Here is a 17,597-nt window from a genome sequence, read left to right as displayed (position 1 = left end):
GAATAAATAGTTTTTTGGAATAAACACATCCATATCCTAGTTACAAGCATTCCCTTCAACCAAGGAATGCGAACATCATGAGTACATACAGCACTCGTGCATATCATAACCATTTCCTTTCCCTTACAAAACCATTCCTAGGAAGCCTATGGCTAACGCAAGACGTTCTGCCACAACATGATCACACCTGACAATTTTCTATTTGATACAAAAAACTGAAAAGCAGAGACATGTTCTGTGCAAGCTAACTCTCAAAAAAGCCTGATTTTGTTTTCAATCATTTGTTTAAAGATTAATTTCAGACTTTGGTGACAGCCAGTGCAAATGGCCTATCTTTTTGTTTTCTAAGACTGCTGTGGAAAACATGTAATTCCCAGGTCTAAAAAGCCATTTCCTAAAAAAAGGGATTGAAATTTTAAAATAATTCTATACCTGAATGGAATCATCATGTGCAAGTAAGGCAGAGTTGGGTCCTGGGGCTATCTTCCCTTTTAGTATCAGGAATGACAATCAGTAGATCTGACCACAGCACTTTTATATTTCAATCTTCAAGTCATTTGGAAGTAAAAAGTATAGGTGAGGACTCTATTACAAATGTCTCCCCACTCCATACACTCCACACACACAGCCGGTCTATCATGATTCAATTAGGTAAGTAAAATGCAGGTTTTAGTACTGATCCAGAATTCCTTTTTGCCACCAAGGAGACAGAGTATCTATATTAGATATCTGTCTGATTTAGATTTTGATCTTCTATCCCCACATTATTGAGGTATTAAACAATCTTTAGAGCATTTATTCACTCAGCCCCCCTGGGGAGTAAGGCTATCTCTAACCCCTTTATAGATTAACACCTCATCTTCAAAGGCACTTTGTTTCTTGCCTCTAGGCAAGAAGGAAATACTTGAAAGGACAAGAACAAAATTGATAATTCAGTTAAACACTGCAGAGAGTGATTTTCAACCTTTTCTAATATGTACCCTTTCAAGTATCTCTACAGAGATGCAGATCTCTGTTTAGGGACTTTAAACTTAATGACAAGAGACTTCCTAATTACCATTCACAGACTCTTTTGTCTGGGAAATCACAGCTTAAACACCTCTGCTCTACAACTTCAGCAGAGATTCTTCAGATCCAGGGAATCTGCTTCAGAAATTGGCCCGGAAAGGTACCTGTGGGCTTACCAGCAATCTACAGCTTGTGAACTTGTCCCCAGCTGCTGAAGTAGGCTAGGTTTCAGCTTTGCTCAGCTCCCTAAGAGTTTTACCATCAGTCAGCCAATGAAAAAGCACTGCAAGCCAATGGCGCATTAGTCTCACAGTCTCTGGAGGCTTGAATTTATGTATTTAATTATCTCCCACTTGTCCTCCACAGACTGGATGATGCCTCAGTACCGGGTGCCAGTCACAGCACTGATACACTGACTAATAAACCTCTGAGGTATCTGCCTCTTGGCTAGAGATCAGTGAATAATTCAGAGTGAATAATATATCTGATAAATCGTTCCTCTTTTGCTGGTCATAAATTGTGTACAGACAATCTCATTTTCTCAAAGGTGTGGTTATTCCTAACTATTTGCCAAATATATTCTGCAAATTAGTTTTGCTCTGTAGACTATCCCCAAGTAATTCTTCCTTGCGATTCTTAATACCACAGCTGCGCTGCTTAATTTTGGTTTGGCATCACAACCCTAGTAAGAAATTGTCCATCTTCCCCGGCTGGCTGGCAGCAGCTCTTCTCGTTTGTGTGCAGTTTGTCACACGGTGACTCCCGAGGGCCATTTTCATAATCAGGACCCCAATGTGTTAATCTGCGTACAAAGAGTGCACTTTCACAGCACCTTGCGGTGAGCAGAAGTGCCCTACAGTTAAAAGGATAATACCTCTGTCCCAAGGAGATTACAGATGGCATGTCAGAAGGGTTCAGCAATGAAAGCAAGGTGTCAGTGTGCGCTTAGGGACACGGGGAGGTGGAATGCAGAAAGGGCCGTTAGAGACTGCAGCTGCATTTCCAGTGCTCTATGCAAGCTGTGGTGGTTCCACCACCCATGTCCTCCGCCCACCCCCTGAAGCCAGAGATACTAAGAGATCCTCAAGCCCTGCTAAAGCACGTGGCGTCAGCTTGGTGTCTGCAAACACGCTGGGACTCAGAAGTGTGTCTCTCACCAGGAGAGAGGATTCATTGCAATGGACCTCAGGCTGTCGGTGGGACACCTTGAGCTAGGAGCCCTGCGATTCCCTGGGGAGTCAGTGCGAGAGAGGGGCACTTCCAAGCAAGGATCCATGCCAGAGGTGGGACAATGTGCCTTCTGCAGGAATCCCATGTCCTGAAGAGGCCTACAATTGTAATGTGGGTGCTCAGGGCTATGGGATGTCAATCTGTCTCAAAGTCTGCATCCTTCCCTCTTCCACATCCTTTCCTCTTCCACATCACTGTTTCCACATTTGGATCTAGGGGGTTTTTGCACATACAATTTCCCCCCCCCTTACAAAACCAGTATTAAAATCTCATTTGACCATCAGTCAAATGCCTCTGCCTCTGAGTGAGCAATTGTGTACAACCTCAGAGCACTAAGCACAACGGCTTTTAAACTAATAAACCTTTTACGTCAAGTATTTACTAGAAATATTTGTTAGAAATAAAGTCACTTGCAAGTACTTAACAAGTATACTCTAAGGGCCCAATATCTTTTGTCCCCTTTAGAGGAACAGCTGAAGGACTAACTCCCCAAAACATAAGATTTCTCAGATATATCTTTCAAAACATTATCACTAGGATGATGCTAATGAGATATTTATATGGTGAAAGAGAGACTCATTGGAATTAAAAAAATAGTTAGCAAGTAGGACAATACTAATTTTAAATACTGAAGTTGATTAAAATAAGCGTTATCTTCGTGGGATCAAAGCACATGATCATGGAAAAATTAGCATATTTTAATTTGTACACAACAGGAAGATGTGTTTATATAAAGAAAGAGAGAAATGACCGCTGCAAGAGCTTAACACTTGAAATGCTGTCAAAACCATATAGCAGGGTAAGAAAAGCTAGACCTGAACAGCCAGCACTCTGGACATAATTTAAAGTCATATTTGCATTAAGCTGATAATGCCAGGCTTTATGTTGCAAAACCGCGCTGGTTTCCGTTTAGACAAACCCACAGACAAACAAGGCCAGCCTGTGTCCCAAACAAAATACGCTATTGGAACTGCCAGCAACCTCATCCCTAAGCTCAGAAACAAAGTAGACCACTGCAAAATGGTGGATATAAATTAATTTTGAGTGGCTGAGAACACTTCTGGAATTGAATAAAACAGGCTGCTTTCTCGTGACTCATTTTTGCCTGAACTATTGCAGTTTCCATGTCTTCGTCACCCTCCCACTGTGCGTGCTCACCAGGCACTGTGGGTTAAAGAGCAAGACCGCATCTCTGCTTTCAATTGCAAAGACCAGTCCTAGCAGCCGCTGGAGTGCAAGCACATTTTCAGTTCTGTAAAGAAAACACCATCGCCATAACTCCAGAGCTCTGATAGCCCAGGATTTCACAACAGGATGAAGAACGCCTCTGAGATGAAGCAGCACTGCCTTTTTAGTAGTCTTTTTAGCCTGATTGAGGACTGAAGTCCTATAGTTTATAAACCTAAATAGGATTTGAACCTCCTCCTACTGAGATTAATCAAAACTAAAAGAAAGAGTAAAGTGGCAGCAGGACCCAGCAGTAAGCCATGTTTGTCAGCAGTCCACCTCCAGTGAGGAGGACCAGAGAGTTATTTAAAGCTGTGATCACAGATTAATTACTGTGCTGAGCAGCGAGAGTAAAGCCGATGCTTATTCTTCCCACTCTTACATCATCCACTTTTAATTACCTTTTAAAAATTGAAAACTATAAGAAAACAGAGCTCTTTTTTTTCCTGCGAACATCTCAAAAGATGAGGCAGCTCAGCTCTATTTAGACCCCAATGGGACCTCAGAGCCTACTTCTTCTCAGCAACTTTGAAAATCCCACCCTAAATATTATGGTGCATAACTCTGGGGCCGCCGGCTGCCAGAGAGCTAACATGGAGATACATTTAGAGCAACAGAGTTTTATATCAGCTGAGGATTTCCACACGGATGCTGGCATATTTGAGAAACATCTCCTGACAGATGTGTCATAGCAGTAACGATTCTCAAACATTTGAAAGAAGGAAAAAGTGTAAAGATATAGATTCTTATAACCCCAATAATATATAATTATTCCTATAGGGAGTAATACACATCATGGCACAGCCTTAACTTTGATCTAAAAGAATAATAATCTTTCTTCAGTAGTCTCCAAGGCCATCTTTTAAAGGTACAACAAACACTTGTTATATTTTAAAGGCGTCATTGGAATTTTCTCCTGCTATTTCTCCTTTGAATTCATAGATCAGGGCTCAGTAGTACCTTGCTAAAGGTTGATTCAGAAAACAGGAGAAGCAGGTGATTGCCTTCCTGGAGGAAAATGCATCTGATTCTGCCCATGGCAGGGGGGTTGGAACTAGATGATTGTTAAGGTCCCTTCCAACCCAAACCATTCTATGATTCTATGACTCTGTGACAGGGAACCACTGCTAAACCACAGCACAACAGAGCCTCCAATGGCCACGTTTGGGCTCAATGAGCACAACACATGCGACAACGCTTGTGCAAACTATACTCCCTACTTAAAAAATAATACTGAATTTCTTTAATCTCTTTTTAGCTTAATCCGTACACCCAGGTTTCAACAGTCACATATGGGACCTTAAAGCCACACTATTGAACAAACTTCAGGGAAGGGATCTCAGCAGTCCCGATTTGGTGAACACCTGGGGGCTGTAAAAGCTGATACCATGTATTGAGTGCCCGCAACACTCCAACTCCCAACAGACACTCTATTAACTTCACTGCCTGCCCCTTATCTCTGACCCTTGTGGTGAGCGCCACGGTAGGGATATTTTCGCTTCTCTTTTCCTGCCTTACATGAAGGAGTTCCGCATCCTGGCCTGCTGCTCACAAAGCAGTTTACCAGGCCTCATTTTGTCGCGCAGGGCCCTCCAATCCTCCCACCCTCTCCGCCAGCGCCCTGCGGCACTGGCACCGAGCAGGAGGCCGGGCGCGGGCTTTCTCTGGAGACGAGCGCGCGAATGGGCTGGTCTTGGTGTGTGCCACCAGCCGCCTGCTGCCGGAGCCCTCGGTCATTGCCCTCCCCCAGCAGGCCACTCCTTTCTATCTCCTTTTCACCGTAAGTCAAATCCTTGAAATTTCAGGGAACTTAGTATCTCTGACGCTTCCATCTCTCTGGCAAATTTAAGGGAAAGCAAAAAATGAGTTCGAAAATTATTAGGAGCCAAAAGGTACCGACAGGCTGCACGGTTACAACCATCTCGCTTCATTACAAAACAAAAGTAACAAACCTTGCAAAAACCTTACCAAAATCCTGGGAATTCTGGAAAAAGGGGCTGGTAAAAGCCTGTGGCGATTTCATCAAAGTTCCCCCATGAGTTTCCAGCATGGCAAGTGCAATCCAGCCTGGCCTCTGCGTGGCGTTACGACAGTGGTTCGGCACGGCCGGCAGCACGAGCAAGTCTGGCGCGAAGAGAAACCAGCGGCTTCCTCCTTACTCATGTCGGAGGTAGCACAGGATTTCCTCTCTGCCTCCTGCTGCGTGGCAGGAGTGAAAGAGGGGGTGACAATCTAAAGACATATCAGCCCAGGAAAAAAAAAAAAAAAAAAGAAGAAAATAAAAGAAAACCCGCACGGCATGCTGCCACTGTTTGCAAGGTAGGTGAGATTTAAATAGCAATAATCCCCAGAAACTATCTAGTTCAGGTCATCAACTAACAAGCTGGTTAATTCCTGTAAGGATTAATGCTTGAAATTATTATGCCTGGCAGATGTTTGCTGAACAGGAGTTAGTCCAGAATATGCAGCATGAAAACCAGCAAGAAGTAAAAGTGGAGACAGGTACATGTCAGAGCCGAGATTTTTAGATATCATTAGCCCAACCTCTAACATAATTATAATTTTCCTTTCTACCCACCTTATCTTCCACTTCTTTTTTACTCTCAGCTCTCTAGCAGGAGATTCCCTTCACAGACTGACACACTAATCTAGATTCTGCTCTCAGTTACAACCGTGCAATGCGAAAAAGAGGTTAGCCAATATTTTCGGGCAATACCACTGCTGCACAATTTGACTGAATGGAATACACTGTGTAGGCGTTAGCTGTCTCTCGTGATGGAGCACATGATGAATTCTCCATTCCCTGTTCCCGAAAACTATTGGAAAATATAAAGCAGCATTCTCCTTCAATTAATTATGATCCCACTGGTTACGTCTGCTGTTAGACATTCAGTGAAACCCACTGGTTTGGTCTACCCACCCACTGCCATTTGCATCATCCTAATGGTGTAAATCTAGTTAATATACTCCAGGACCAAACCAGATCCCACTTACACTCAAGCTGGTGTAAATCCAAAGCAAGTCCATATGGCGAGCAATCTCTCTAGTTTTACAGCTGCTGTGTATCATAATTTGTACTAGACTGAGCAGCATTTCTAGGATTATAATAAAAGTAAGGAGGAAAGGTGGAGAAATCAGTGAAAATAAAACATGGGGAAAAAAGTTGTTTCAAATTCTACTTCCACATTAGAAGTTACAGGTGCAAACAGGGATAAAAGTATGAATCTCTCCACCCATTTCAGAATCAGGCAGCACAAGTGAACAGCATGAGGAAAAACTGAAGAGAGGAACAAAGACGGGATGAAAATCTAGGTGGAAGAACAGCAATGGAGTAGAAGCTCTTGATCAAGCTAACCCTGTGAAGCTGTCAATACAGAGGATTAACTGAAGACCAGTAGCCTTAGCTACACTGTGACCACCATGTGCAATGGTGACCCCAATGAAGCCAACTGAACGCACAATTTTGTCACCAGTGGTGAAAAAACCAAGGGACAGAAGAGGAGGAACATCTTAGGAGTTAGCAATGCCTGTCAATACCTCTAGAGAGGGAACTGATACACCAGCTATTTTCCAACTGTCTTGTCATCCCTTTGCTAACGTGAATAACCCTTAGAAATGATAAGAACATCTCAAAACACATCAGCCTGCAGATTAAAATATACAATGCCTGGGGGAATGCAAACTGGAGAGCAGTCTATTTATCTGAAAGTCAAATCAGAGTTGTTTTAGGATTGTGTTGCTGTTTGAATGGTGGAGTTTAAAATGCCTATAAATGAACCCCTTCACAGGCTTTTCCCCTGTTCTCTCTCTCATGTGGTAAATCCCATAGTCACTGTAAATTTGCCATAGTCCTGTTAAAAAAAAAAATAAAAGGACTGAAACTACTAGTACTGAGGAAGGAGAGCATATATGGCTAACATCAGCTATACACAGCAGCTGCTAAAACACAGTAAGAAGCGGTCTCTTTCAGTGACTAACCTAGAAAGCAAAGGAACCCAGCAGCTACTCTGGTGAGTACAGTCAGCCACAACCTGGAGGCAGCAATGAAAGGATCAAACTAACAGTCAGAAATACAGCATTCCCCATAAAACTTTCAGTAAGTTAGTATCACAACATATTTTAAATATATAAATCCTAGACTACCACTTGAGCATAATTCCCTTTAGACCAAATTTGATTTTACATTTTTCCATATTTTAAAAGGAAACTGCAGTTTCAGCAAAATATTCCAAATGTTCCCACAACATCTGACCTGCCATTCCCTTCTTTTCCATACAAAGAACACTATTTTCAGTTCCAGCAAGGGATGGAACAGTGTTTTTCCCACTCTTCAAGTCAACTATCATTTCTGTTGTGGTAGTGGAAAGCATTTAAATGGTCCCTTCTTTAGCCTGACATCTCTATGTTCAAAGATGGATTCAATTACATCTGTAAGAAAACCAGCTGGATGATCTTAGATTACCTTAAAGTCTGCAGGCACTGAAAAGGAAATATATTTCTGCAAACCCAGTGCAGGCCATGGAGTTAAATGACTACACTGCCCCACCGATTAACCTACTGTACTTAAGTGATACTCCAGACAGACTGGCCTCATTGCCCACTAATCATCTGTATCTTTGAACAGCCAGTGATGTACCAGACCACTAACTGTTGAGGAGACAGAAGTTGTCACCCCAGCAGGGTTACAAGGGTCATAAATTATAAAGCGTTGCCTGAGCTCTGATGAAGAGCTATGAAGCCCCGCAGGTAGGAAACAGAGCAGCAGTATAAAAAATTTTCTTCCAAGATGACCATTACAACTGTGTTACATATTCTTACTACTCTGCAGAGGCTCAGGTCATAGCTGTGAACCAGCACTCCACCATGCTGCAGGTAGCATGTGTACAGCAGCAGTGGCATCCCCAATTCACCAAGGTTACTGCTGAGGCAGAAGAGAAGAGGCAGAATACAGATACAGAGGGGGGACACATAGGAGCAATGAAGCGGTATTAGCCAGTGTGAAAAGCCACAGGCAGAGCAGCAGCTGCCTAACCATGGTTAAATCTCCACAGACATTGCAGCAAAAGAGTTTTAAGGAGGAATCTGAGAGACGGTCATGACGTGGATTTGGGAAGGATTACATGTGAGGACACGACTGGGAGCAAAAGCGTGAAAGTGCCCAGGTGAAAGTCTACCAAGCGTTAGCAGAGGTTGGTATCATAGGCTGGCCAGAGGTGGAAGCTGCTCTCTCAGTAACAAATTAAATGCAGCTTGGGGATGTGCGGGAATCAAAATTTCCATCTTCTGGGAAAGATTGTATTTCTAACTATATTTTAATTCTGAATTAGAATAACACTGGTATAAAGGGACTGTCCATGAAATTGCTACTCCCCAAAGAATCTGGTTTGGAACGGCTGTGAAAGGACTTTTCAGAAAAGGAACACCCACACCAAGCATTCAGATTGTCCTAAGTACTGGGCTTGGAGGTACTGGCAGGGGTGGCACAGAAAAGCCATCAAGTTCTTGGTCTCTCTTTCTGCTACAATTTCACTCTGTGTAAATAATGAATCATCATGCAGAACCTAATCATTAGGCATAGCCTAATGATTCAGGTGTCCCACCTGCAAGCTTAGCATCTGGAAGATCAGGCTGAGGTAGTCATTATGCTCTGTCCCATTCAACAAGAAAAAAAGTATTTTGACTTTACCAGTTAGCATTAAAAAAAAACCAACCCAAAACACAACCCACACACAAAACCAAACCCTGAAGAATGTCAGAACTGATCTGAGCAAAACTAAAAGAACCAAGATGTGGGTTAGCTGCTGGTATAGTTGCTTAACTAAAAAAAAAAAAAAAATCTATCTGCAAATCCCCAAACTGGAGGTGTAACCTGCTAGTAGCAATAACCTAAAAGCACTTCATAAATACCAGAGTGATAGACGACATGGGAAGGGCACACTACAGAAAACAATTACACGTGGAGTGCTGAAGCAGCCTGTTAACATCCAGCTAAATTCCTCAGCACTGACTAGCTACAACTATTCAACACTAGCAGGGCTTTTTAAAAAAAGAAGAAAAGCTGTGATACATTGGGATTAAATGTGTTCATGTAATTACTTACAAAAATGTTTTTTATAAACACCTTCCGCTCTTTCATCAGACATCAAATGCTACTTCACTCTGCAGACCAGAATGACAGTGCCAGCCCTCCTCCATCATTACGTATTGTCACTATACACAACAGCTGGACAACCAAACAGCTGAGGGCACAAATAAAGTAATGCTGAAGGCAAGAATACCTTTAGAGTTGCCGGTAGCCCCGTCCCAAGCACCCCTGAGGTAACTGCCATCAGCTGGTTACGGTGGACAAGCATCATGACAAGGGATGCCTCTAAGGGAGTGTTTGAAGAAAGGGTATTCTGCAAATGGACAGAAGATGTTCCTACCCATCTTCCGCAGCACCGGAGAAAGTATATGGTATTGCAGGCAAAACAGGGATGTGGGCAGCGAGATCTAGTCTGATGGGCAGTGATGAAGCCATACTGTGGACAGCTGGAGGTGGCACAGCTATGACTGCCTCACACAACCCAGGGTGCAGGCAGCTGCCAGGCAATGCCAGGGACACGCTCCTGTTCCCTCGCCTCCTTGCAGTAGTAACTTCCTCTTACTGCTTCACCATCATTCTCTTTCTTCCTTCTTCTTTGTCTCCCTAATTATTAATTTATTGATTCTACACTTACTCATGAGCTTCTCTCATGGCAGGGAACAATTGTTTTGGGGATCTCCATAACAGGGCCATTTTTCTGACAAGGACCTTTAGCTCTGGACTAAGAGCTTGGTGGCAAGGGCACTGCCTTCCAGCTGAAGTGCTTCAGAGGAGAAGCAGTTATACCTGGGGTTGGATCTGAGAAAATCTGGGTAAAGAAATTAATTCTACACTGAAAGGGTCTTTAAAAATTAAGTAGTAACTAGGGAACAAGGACACGAGGAGAGGGGGAAAGTCCTACAATACAGGAATTCGAAGCTTGTATATTAAAAAAAAAAATAAATAGAGAAACTTGAAATTTTTTTCTTTCTTTTAGATTGAAGACATTTTCTGTACATAGGTATCTCATACCAGCAGTGTGCACCCACTGACAGAACAACTAATGGAGTCAGCAGGTCTATAATCTGAGAATACAAGGGAAAATCCCAGGCTCTGGTGAAGCCAAGGGCAATATTGTCACAAAGCCAAGATTTCTACCTCAACTCCTGTGGCCTTAAAAGACAAGGTAACAAGAAAATTTTTCCTTGGGTGCTGTCTTTATCTGGAGATCTAAATTAACCCAGGCGCTTCTCTGGTGTTTACTGAGCTAGTGTTATTAGCGATGTACAAAGCCTAGACCATTTTTGCTGACTTATATAAGAAACATCACCTACATTTGTCAACTGCTGTCATCTGCCATTCATATAACCACTACCATGTTCCCACAGAGACTCAAGAGTGCTCATGCAAAGAGACTTTTGCATTAAGAAAATTCAGTCATCTAAGTTAAAGGAAATGAACAGCCTGGGGAAGAACTGACAGCTGCAAAGATTGGTTTCTTTTATTTACTCACAGAATCTTTAAGGCAGGGGCATATTTCCTCACATGACCCTACCTTTCCATCTAACCGACTTGAAAACACAGCAGGTACATCAGTGTCTGTACGCTTTCCACCTTCTGCTTCCCTGAACTTCTACAGGCTGGATGGACAACAGGGTACAAAGCCTAGATAAAGACCAGCTGTTACAACTCTTAAACTACTCCTCAGTCAGAGGCAACACATGTTTTTCTGCTAGGATTGACTCATCATAATGTCAGGAAAACAAAAGACAAGCATGCAATGCTTTAAATCACATATCACTTCTATGTAAGGTGGAGAGAAAATAGAGCCAAAAGTAACCCTACACTTTTTTCACAGCTTAATTTTTTTTATGCTGTTTTGTCAGTCCAGCTGAGTGAGTAGGTGAGTCAGTGTGTGAGAGAATCTCATAGGGTAAAAGCTCCAATCTTGTTTTTTTTTAAATAAACCCAAGTATCCAGATCCACTATGGGTGGTTTACTCTGTCTCACCCATGACACCCTCCAACCTACTACCTACAACACAGCTGCCACACACATCAAGTGTACCCTATGAGATGATGTGTTAGTGTCCCCATTTCACAGATGGAGACACTAATGCTCTCAGCAGCATCTGTCTTTCAAACATAGCCTCTGACAGACAGTGCCAGACTCATCAAAACATGAAGCACCCAACATCACTGGTCCCATTTTAAATCTCTGATCATACATCCTCCTTCAACATCACAGAGCAAACCTGTGGCAGAGAACACAGCTCTTCTGAATCAGTCCAACACATGAAGAGAAAGATAACCATGTGCTCAAAAATACATGCTCAACTTGTATGTTGTCTGGATTAAGGCCTTGATGACTGTGCTGTTTACTTAGCAGAACTATGAAAACAGTTTCAGGAGAGTTCATGAGAACTCTGGTTGTATACGCCAGCCTGGATCAAAACAGTACTTAAGGGTACACTCGTTATTGAAAATCATGTATTTTCAAGGAGCCTTGAAGAACATCTCTCATTCCATCAAACAACTTCCTGAATATTCTGTTATTTAGTGACACTGAAAGAGGTTACAAAGTGCTGTTACTCTCCAGCAGTGGGAGGAACGTGCCTGGGAGAGGAAGCCTGCCAGCTGGGCTACCAGTCAGACTTTTGTCGCTGTTCTCACTCTGCCAATGAATTCCTGCATCACCTGGGCAAACACCACAGTATCACGTGCTTCACTTTGCTCAGCTGTCCCACAGATACAGTAATATCTACCTGCCTCAAAGGAACCCAAAGGTTTTTGCAGGTCTGACTGCTGTCCTACTAAAGCCAATAGGAATTTTTTTATCAACTTGCTGTATTGAGTTTTTTTTTATCATCCGGTTGTATTTAGCGTTGGTGCAGCCTCACCTTGAGTACTGTGTGCAGTTCTGGGCCCCACAATTTAAGAATGATGTTAAGGTACTCAAATGTGTCCAGAAAAGGGCAACAAACACAGTGAAACAGCTGGAAGGAATGTCCCATGAGGAGTGGCTGAGGACTCTGGGTTTGTCTAGTTTGGAAAAAAGGAGGCTGAGGGGCGACCTCATTGCTCTCCGCAGCTTCCTGAGGAGGGGAAGTGGAGAGGGAGGTGCTGAGCTCTTCACCCCGGGATCCAGTGATAGGACGCCTGGGAATGGTCCAAAGCTGTGCCAGGGGAGGTTTAGACTGGATGTTAGGATGCATTTCTTTACTGAGAGGGTGGTCAAACACTGGAACAGGCTTCCTAGAGAGGTGGTCGATGCCCCAGGCCTGTTGGTGTTTAAGAGGCTTTTTGACAATGCCCCTAATAATGTGCTCTGACTTTTGGTCAACCCTGAAGTGGTCAGGCAGTTGGACTAGATGATCATTGTAGGTCCATTCCAACTGAAATATTCTATTCTATTCTAATATTATTATTATTATCATCATCATCAACTGGTGCAAGGGGAGCAGCATGTAGCCTCATGTAAAGTGTTTCTAGGATTCCCTAGTGACAGGCACTATATCTACTAAGTATAACAGTAAGTCCCCCAACACAAGCTATCCCACATGGGCCTCTCATTCATCTTGTGCTCCCAAATATTACTGTCACATTTCTGAAAAGGCTTTCTGCATAGTACAACTGTAGCAACAGTTATTTCACCTTTTAATACCACTAAACAAACAGTAATCAAGAACAAAACAAGCAAGCCACAGCTTGATATCTGAATTCCAAGCAAATTACAATCTCGTGGTTCTCCTTGTTTCATGCTGTCTCCTTCGATTCCTTCCAGTACATTATTTCATGCATCTGTTCAGTGAGATCCCAAGGCTGAGATTGCCGCTTAATCCTCAGCCTATTACAGTCAAAGCAGAAATTCTTTGAAATCCCTTGATATGAAGGACTTCATATCAAGCCCATGTCTTCTGTTTAAGTGTAACATAATGCTTGTACCAACAGGGACATGAAAAGTCAGTTCTGCTAAAGGGAAACAAATGAGTCCACATCATCTTTAAAATCAATGCATTTTTCCTTGGAATACAATTAAGGTATGTGCACAGACAGACAGAGACATAAAAGATTGCTTATTAACCTGACACGTGGTGTCAATGAGAATGCCCTTCCCTGTCAGATCTACCATGTTTATTTCAACACTGAGGTGGGGCCACTTCAGATAGCTGAAGTTAAATACCGCAAGGCTCACAAGTCCACAAGTCATTTTTTTTGTAATACAGGCAGTACCACCCTGTGATTCAGTTTATTAGCCACACAGGGTCATATAATGATAAGCAACAGTTCACAGTACTTTGATTCTGTGAAGCAGTGAATTCAACAGCAATGTCTAACAGACAGCATGTCTACTACTTGCCCTGCCTTCATCCAGTGGCAAGTCAGGATGTTGCAGAGTCATGGATTCTCACGGAAGGGAAGGACCAACTTGAAGCTCCAGCTCTGGAGAAGAGTGTGTAAGGAGAGCTCTTTATGTAAGGATCTCTACTTTCTTTTAAAAAGACTCTATTTCTTTAAAACTCTGACTGTTATGCCCTAAACAGTCAAACACTAGAGAACAAACAAGAAAAATACAATTTTGTTCTTTTGTTTGAAAATGTACTTAAGTTGATGCTGACAACACTACAACTAGTCACAGAAGAATTGCTGTAAGAAAATTCTACCTTCCTAAATACATATGCCAATATCAGCTACAGGCAATTGAATTACATTTCAGACAAAAACTTTAGCAAAATTAAAGAATGTGTAGTTCGGGGCCTACCACTAATCAATATCAGGCTGAGTTTTGAAGTTTAAACACTGAGTTTTAAACTTTTCAGTTTTTCTTGTGTCATTTCAGAGTACGTTTATTTAATCAATATTAACTAAAGGCACAAATCCTACCATTCAGTTTTTTGCAGAGCAGACACACATGATCAAAAAAGACCTGAACACCTGCTCTGCATTTTTTAATTTCACAGAATTGCAGTCAAATGAAGCCTGAGAAAGCTGAGACATTACTGACCATCAGTAAGTACTACCTTAAGAGATATTTTCCTTGAAGAATAGAAGTATTCCACTGCCTACACTCCAAAGACAGCGAGGAGGTTTTTAGCCAGACTCAGAGAGGTATTTAGGAACCTCATATTTATTCCTGTTGATCTCAGGTGCCTGAATACCTTTGTCTCCAGATAACTGTGCCAAGTAAAAAACTCCCTTGCCAGTTACACCCTCTGTTGCCATCCCATGAGCTCAAGAATTTTCCTGTTACCACGTGGCTTTTCCCTTTCACATGCCTGAGTTGCCAGGATTCACACTTAGCCCACAGTCCTTATGTGGACATGTACAATGCAGTTGCAAAGGGATCCTTTCTAAGGACATCATTGCACCTGTATATATGGTAGAACAAGTTTGCCAGGACAGGTCATAGCTCTGCCACAAAACCCCATCTACAACTGACAAGGACCAACAGTTAAAAAAAACCAAACCAAAACAAAAATCCAGTATCTTGTCATTGCTACAGATGATCTGGGATTTGCCCTACCAGCCGCATCAAGAAATACATTATTCTGAGTCAGGATGAGTGATCATCACTTTTGCTTGGTTTCAAGGGAATTATGCTTATATGATGACATTCGGTTAAGTCTTGAAACTGTTGGCCAATTCTGTCAAAATATAATAGATCTAAAGACACTAGATGAGATCATAGCCCTTCTTTACTTGATGTACTTGCGCAAATGTGTGCCTGGCAGAACAAAGACAGGAGCTGTGCCCTGGAGATGCAGAGATGTAAAAACAAAGCGCTTTGTGACCAGCACAACTCAGGAAATCACATCTCCTACAGAACTGTGTTCCTTGGTTGATTAAATGTTTACACTGAACTGTACTAAGATTTTCTGTTTCCCTGTTCAAAATGTGATGTGTCAAATCAGTTATTTATCTCTTTGAAGTTTTGAGGGAGATGCCAGTTCAGGGGCATTCACCCAGAAAATCCTTCTCCTTTTCTCTTTGCAACTTCATTTACACCAAATATCTTATTGCCAAATGGAGGCAGTCACATATGAACGTATCACTCAGTCACTAAGCTAAAAACTGGAGAAAATTGGCAACTGTCTGACTCTAGACTTGCTTTTCCCTGTTGGCCTGTTTCTACAACATTTGCAAGAACTTAATTACCTTGGAGCTGTTCTCCTTACGTCACACTCAGTTGAAACTGGGAATAGAAGTTGAAACTTCCAATAGAAGCTATGCTAAAAGATGAAGGCTAGTTATCTTTTTGAAGCTGTGATGCAGGTGCTAGGTTTGGAGCATTTGGAGTGGCATTGCTCTTCACAGTCATGTGGATCCAGGTACAGCCACATCCTGAGGCCGAGCATCCACAAGCGTACACAGAGGTTTTCAGGATGATTTGAGAGCCACAGATAACTGGAGGGGCACAGAAAAATGGCTTATACAAGAGGAAAAGCTAGACACTCTTTTCAGTAAGGTCAGTGCACGAAGGCCACACAGAGGACAATACACACCAGGAACAGACTTGGAAGCACAGCAGAAGTCTTGGCTAGGATGGGAGGTAAAGGAGAAGCAGTGAAATACACGGCTGAAGGAAAGAACTGGAACTATCAGAAGAAAGACTACAAGAAGAGAGTCAAGCACCACAGTACCGCACCCTGAATGGTAGCTAATTCTGCTTTCGTTTGGGATTTGAGAGGACTCCGGATCTGATGATTCACAGAGAATCTGAAAACAGCACTGGGTGTAGGGGAAAACTGTTTTTATAGAGAGCCCATCAGCTTTGTCAGACTCCACTTCCTGGCAGCTTGTTTGTAGGGAACAATGCCCCGTGACTCACCAAAAGATGTTTGCATCTTGTTGAAATAAAAGTCGCCACAGGACTGACTGCAGCAAGTTACATTTCCTTGAGATCCAACTGGCTCACACACTTGGCAACCACGGAGGCTGTGCCAAGCTGATGTGCATTTCAACAACCCACAGATTTGAGACACTTTTAGAAAAAGAAGGAAAACACTTGAAGCAACCAATCAGCTTTTAAAATTTTGTTGCATTTTTTAAATTCTTTCCCCAGAAAACCACAACTGTGTACAAAGATTTTCAAATGGCCTGCAGCATGCCTAGGGCTTAAAATGAACATAGAAAAGCAGTGGCAAGGAGCTGGTAAAAGTAGCGTAGCGATAGTCTTTTTCATTAATGATTTAAGATAGCCAGGCTTAGATTTGAGGCAAAAGAGAAGGCAGGCATCCCACTCTGATGAACTTGCAAAAGAAAGCAGTGTCTTGCAACCATCATTTTCATAATTAATCATCATATACATCCATAATTCCTGCAGATTTCAGTCTCTTAACCTATTTGAGTAGAGCCATTTCTAGGAATACAGGTTTCCTGGACAAAGACCTAAATTCACGCAGGTCAAACAAATAGAGATCTGGGAATAAAAGAGGTATCAGAAACAAGCGTACGAGAAACTGAAGCCTTACTACACATTGGGGTGGGGGGGTTTACATACAGAAGTTGTACAGAATCTAAAAACGAGGGTAGCAGCTCTTATCACAGAAAAACTGGGAAACCTAACTGTTTGGGAAGAAAAAGGGAGACAAGGTCAGATCTGCTTAAGGGAAATCAGAGCCGAGTTAGGGTATATTTAATAGATTTGAAGGGGACAGAGGCTGGGGAAGGAGAACAGAAACAAGGAGCTTGGAAACTGCAGCAGAGCGCCGGCAGCGGGGACCGAGAGACGAAGACATTTGACAATGCTGAGCAACCCGGCTTCGGCAAGAGCCTGACATCTGGGAAGGTAAAGTTGCAGAATGCAGTTGAGCGCTTCCAGCAGGCAGGTACTCATTCACAGATGTGATTTTTTTTTTTAAAAAAAAGAAGTTAAAGAGACGGTTTTACCCGTTTAGCTTGTATTATTTGGGGAGGTACGCTGCAGTTCCTGCAGCTACGTTACTATATACGTATCGGTAGTAGACAGGGAGCCCTCGTACGGCCCGGGGAGCTGCCTTGGCAAGAAGCCCTGCCTCCGCTCCTGCCTCCGTCCCGGCTGTACCCGCTGCAACCGTTACACCGTGCGG

General features: G+C 42.6%; 1 protein-coding gene across 6 annotated transcripts in view; it reads right to left on the bottom strand.

Annotated features, from left to right (window-relative positions):
* SYNE3 (spectrin repeat containing nuclear envelope family member 3) overlaps positions 1-17,597 on the bottom strand; it is an 86,324-nt gene that overhangs the window by 54,005 nt on the left and 14,722 nt on the right. Inside the window, exon 1 of one of the 6 annotated variants that reach the window (XM_069783554.1) lies at positions 17,419-17,581. The exons of 4 other annotated variants lie outside the window; for them this stretch is intronic. Coding sequence is in view for 1 of the 2 variants with exons in the window: in XM_069783551.1 (XP_069639652.1) it covers positions 5,434-5,515 (82 nt within the window). In the remaining variant the exon portion in view is untranslated. Of the gene's footprint in view, positions 1-5,433; positions 5,841-17,418; positions 17,582-17,597 lie in introns of those variants that run through there. One more of the 6 variants, XM_069783551.1, reaches the window with a different exon arrangement.

The sequence above is a fragment of the Haliaeetus albicilla genome, chromosome 5, assembly GCF_947461875.1.
Source record: "Haliaeetus albicilla chromosome 5, bHalAlb1.1, whole genome shotgun sequence".
In the NCBI taxonomy this organism is placed as follows: Eukaryota; Metazoa; Chordata; class Aves; order Accipitriformes; family Accipitridae; genus Haliaeetus; species Haliaeetus albicilla.
Note: the sequence above shows the minus strand (reverse complement) of the source record. Positions and strands in the feature narration are given on the sequence as shown.